Source organism: Marmota marmota, unplaced genomic scaffold (assembly GCF_001458135.2).
Source record: "Marmota marmota marmota unplaced genomic scaffold, marMar, whole genome shotgun sequence".
NCBI lineage: Eukaryota > Metazoa > Chordata > Mammalia > Rodentia > Sciuridae > Marmota > Marmota marmota.
In genome coordinates, this window is record NW_026007633.1 from 1 (window position 1) to 4003 (window position 4003).

Below are 4003 nucleotides of genomic sequence, written 5' to 3' on the forward strand. Positions count from 1 at the left end.
AAAAAAATTTCCTCCTCTAAGTCATTCTTGTTGGGAATTTTGGTCACAGTGACTTAAAAGCTGATTAAAAGGTTATGGGCTTCAATAAAGGTCAAAGATAAAGAAATAGAAAAGGGAGAAAAAAAAAAAAAAACAGAGAAAGACAGGTGTATCTGAAAGAAAGGAAGAGTTGAAGTCTGGGCCTTTCAAGGTCGTACTCAGTCTGGTTTCCAGCTAGCACATCTGTGGGCACTTCCCCCAGAGCAGTCTTGCCCTGCATTCTTTTTTTCTCTAGCTAATCTGCCTAGAGAGCTGTGGGCTAGTATTTCCACAGAGTCTCCAGAGCCATGACCTTATCTCAGCCTAATCACAGAAATCACTATAATTAGTTTTTCTTCCTCTTGGTCAGTGAACAAAACTAAAAGCAATTCACTTGAGAAATCTGCATATCTCCTCTGTCTCAGAATCTGTGGAGACTCAAGAGCTTACCTGATACTGCTAAGCACACCATGGTAGAAACAAAACCAGAAACAAAAGCAAAACCAGGACTTCCATTATCTAACCAGACAATGTCCAAACTTGCCTATGTATATGTTTTCTCTGAGAAAAAAAAAATCATTAAGACATACAATGTATAATAAAATGCTTATATATATTTACTGCTTATATTTCTAGGCTTTTGTTTTATTTATTAAGCAAATTATGTACAGCTGCATTCAAAATGAGATAAATGTTACTAGCATTTAACAAACTTCTTAAATCATTTGTATATTTTGAATGAAAAGAACTGGCTTGGAAGAGACCGCCAGTCTGCATTTGAATCCTACTTTAAGGTCTTAAGCTGAGTGACTTTGGGCAAATTACTTAATATCTTTGAATATTAGGTTCTCTTTTATCTATAAAATGGTACTGATAATACAGTGTTAACCACAAAGGCAGTTTTAAGAATTGAAGTAGTTGAGCACTTGAAACCATATATGGCATATAGTAATTACTCAACAAATGTTATCTGTTATCATTAGATATTAATCTTGCTACATGAGCATAAAACTATGGTTCACCTTTTTGCTTTTTTTATGATGAAAGTGATTTCAGAAGTTTTAGGAATAACTGTTTTTAATATAATAAACAGTAATAATTTTTAAAAGTCAATATTGAGAGCTGTCATCCTTTGACAGATTGTTTACCTCAAAGTCTATCAGTTGTAGGTCAGCTATCAGTGTCACCAGCAGCCCACTGTTGTAGAGTTCTTGTGCCAGCTGAGCCACTGCTTCTGTGGGGGGTTCTTTGTCACTTGTACCACACAAAATTTCTTTCATTGCTTGCAGTGATTTTGACACTTCTTCTGAAGCCTGGTGACCAAAAAGTATGTTAATAGTTAAAAAGAACAAAAAATTTCAGGCCATAAACAAACAAGAAAACCATTTCTTGGACCTTATTTATTTATAATCAAAGACCATTGTACAGTTATAAAAAACAAACAAAATACTAATAGGCACTGCCTTTGTTATTTTGGAAATTGTCCTAAAATTTATATAAAGATCTCTAATATTTCTACTTAGTCAACATAATTGAAATAAATTTACTATAAACTATAACTCATAACTAGTAACTAAATAGAAATTTTATTTTTGAAAATTGAGTCCACTTTAAAGACTTATCAGCAGTTACTAGTCTTTATTTAAAACATCATGTTGAGATTGGTTTTTCAACAAATCTCTATTTTCCTGATCTTTTATGGACCAAGTATGAAATCATAAGTGGTCAAAATTAATAATAAGTTTGTCAACAAATTTATACATTATATGGCATCACCATATAATTTTTGTGAAACTTAAAAATAACTCATTATTACATTTAAAGAAAAATGCAAACGCATAGAGACAGAATATAGATTAGTGGGTGTTAAAGAGGAGGGGGAAAGAAAAATGAGGGATTGCTAATGGGTACACTGTTTCTTCTTGAGGTGATGAAAATGTTCCAGAATTAGTATTGATAGGCTACATAAAAATAGCTCATGTAGCAAGGCACTGCTTTTTTGGGGAGGGTACTGGGAATTGAACCTAGGGGTGCTCTACCACTGAGTCACATTCTCAGCCCTTTTTATTTTTTACTTTGAGACAAAGTCTTGCTAAATTGCCGAGGCTGGCCTCAAACTTGTGATCCTCTTGTTTCAGTGTCCTGAGTTGCTGGGATTACAGACTTGCACCACTGTAACCAGCAAGGCACTCTGTGTGTGTGTGTGTGTGTGTGTGTGTGTGTTGCTGGGAATTGAACCCAGGGCCTTGTGCATGTAAGGCAAGCACTCTACCAACTGATTTATATCACCAGCCCCTACTTTTCTTTATAGTTGTCTTACCTGTATATGCATCCCAAAACAATATAGCTTACTTCTTCTAATTTGAACTTTATGGAGTGATATTTGTACCCTTTCATGACTTGCTTCTTTCATTCAACATTACATGTGTGCGATTCACCTACGCTGCTGCATGTAGGCAGCAGTTCTTTGCTTTCCATCACTCTGTAATATTCAGTTCATGGCTACACCACTTCTTTTTGGGGGCCTATGAACAACAATGCTGGGAACATTCTTCTGGGAACAGCATATTTTTCCTGGTGTACATATTCAAGAATATCTCTAGAGTTTATACTTAGGAGTGGAACTTCAGGGTTTTAGCACATGCATATCCTCATATTTAATAGATAATACTAAATCAGTCTTTAAAGCTGGTACATCAGTGTGTACTTGTCACTCACAGTAAGTGAAAGTTCCTACTGCTTACCATCCTTTCCGACACTTAATATCATCAGATTTTTCATTTTTGCCAAGATAATAGGTGTGTAATATGAATTTACTGTATTTTTAATTGGTCTTTTCCTGATTATTAATTAAAAGAAGGAAGCTTTTTTTTTCTTTCTGTCATTTAACATTTAGAATTACATACTTTTTTATGAAGGTCATTTTTTTTCTGTTTGACTTAATATTATAAAGAATACTAGAATTAAGATATTTCTCCATCCCTTTATAGAATTTAAGATTGTGTCATATACTGAGACAGAAAAATACTGTGAACCCAAGGATATTTATTTTATAGATATCTTGAATCTTATAAACTAATCATTTTAGAGAGAAATTGAACGTGTGGGAATGAACATCTCCTTCAAAGGAATAACTAAAATACTAAAAACAAAAAACAACCTACCTGAAGAAAGCTTTGCTTACTAAGACTTTAAAACATCATGAGATAAAGTTGTGCTGATGTAGAAACTATCAGTCAGTCTTTAAATAAAACCTTTTCCTTTTCACGTCACTATGACAATATAAATAATCACCAATATAATCCTGAGATCTTTAAGTCTAAAGTCCATAGAAATCCAGGGCTGCTCAGAAGCCCTCAGCAGTGAGCCAAAAGTTAAAGACAAAAGACTGGACAATTATCAGTTGCATAAAACCTGAAATCAATTTTACTGTACTTACACCCTGCATGCACACTACAGACCACATTTGGGGGTCTTCATTAAGCTTTTGCATTGGATTTTGGCTTTGTTATACAGTATTGTAATAACGTTATTGTTTTTGCTCATACCTTGTCAGTCTTTTTGTCTTGCTTTTCCAAAATAGCCATGTTGTCTTTCAGTATTTTCACGATTTCTGCTGGATTTTTGTGTGATTTACTAAACAAAGGCATTTTCTTTCATATACAAAATTCTCCTCTTCCGATATGGAATGCTAAAAACAAACAAGCCAATAAAATCATAATTTTAACTCAATATGCTGAAGTTGTTATACCAAAATGTCTTTTAAATTTTTAATAACAGCAATAATTTGTAACATTAAAAGTTAACAAACTAAAACAAGTTGTTTTATGCCAAATTATAAAATACCTCAAGAAAGATATTTTAAAATATTTATCTAAAAGTTTTTATTCGCTCTCTCTTCCCCCTCTCCTCTCTCTCCCTTTCCCTCTCTCCCTTTCCCTCTCTCCCTCTCCCTCTCCCCCTCTCCCTCTCCCTCTCTCTCCCT

The 4003-nt window shown here is 33.9% G+C and overlaps 1 protein-coding gene across 1 annotated transcript; it reads right to left on the reverse strand.

Moving 5' to 3' along the window:
- Positions 1-1127: 1127 nt before the first annotated feature.
- On the reverse strand, positions 1128-3752 carry LOC107134676 (calcium-binding protein 39-like). Its single transcript, XM_015476744.2, has 2 exons — positions 3567-3752; positions 1128-1331 (listed from the first exon to the last, which is right to left on the reverse strand). The coding sequence occupies exons 1-2, from the start codon at positions 3666-3668 to the stop codon at positions 1128-1130; spliced, it is 306 nt and encodes a 101-aa protein (XP_015332230.1). The 5' UTR covers positions 3669-3752.
- Positions 3753-4003: the final 251 nt, after the last annotated feature.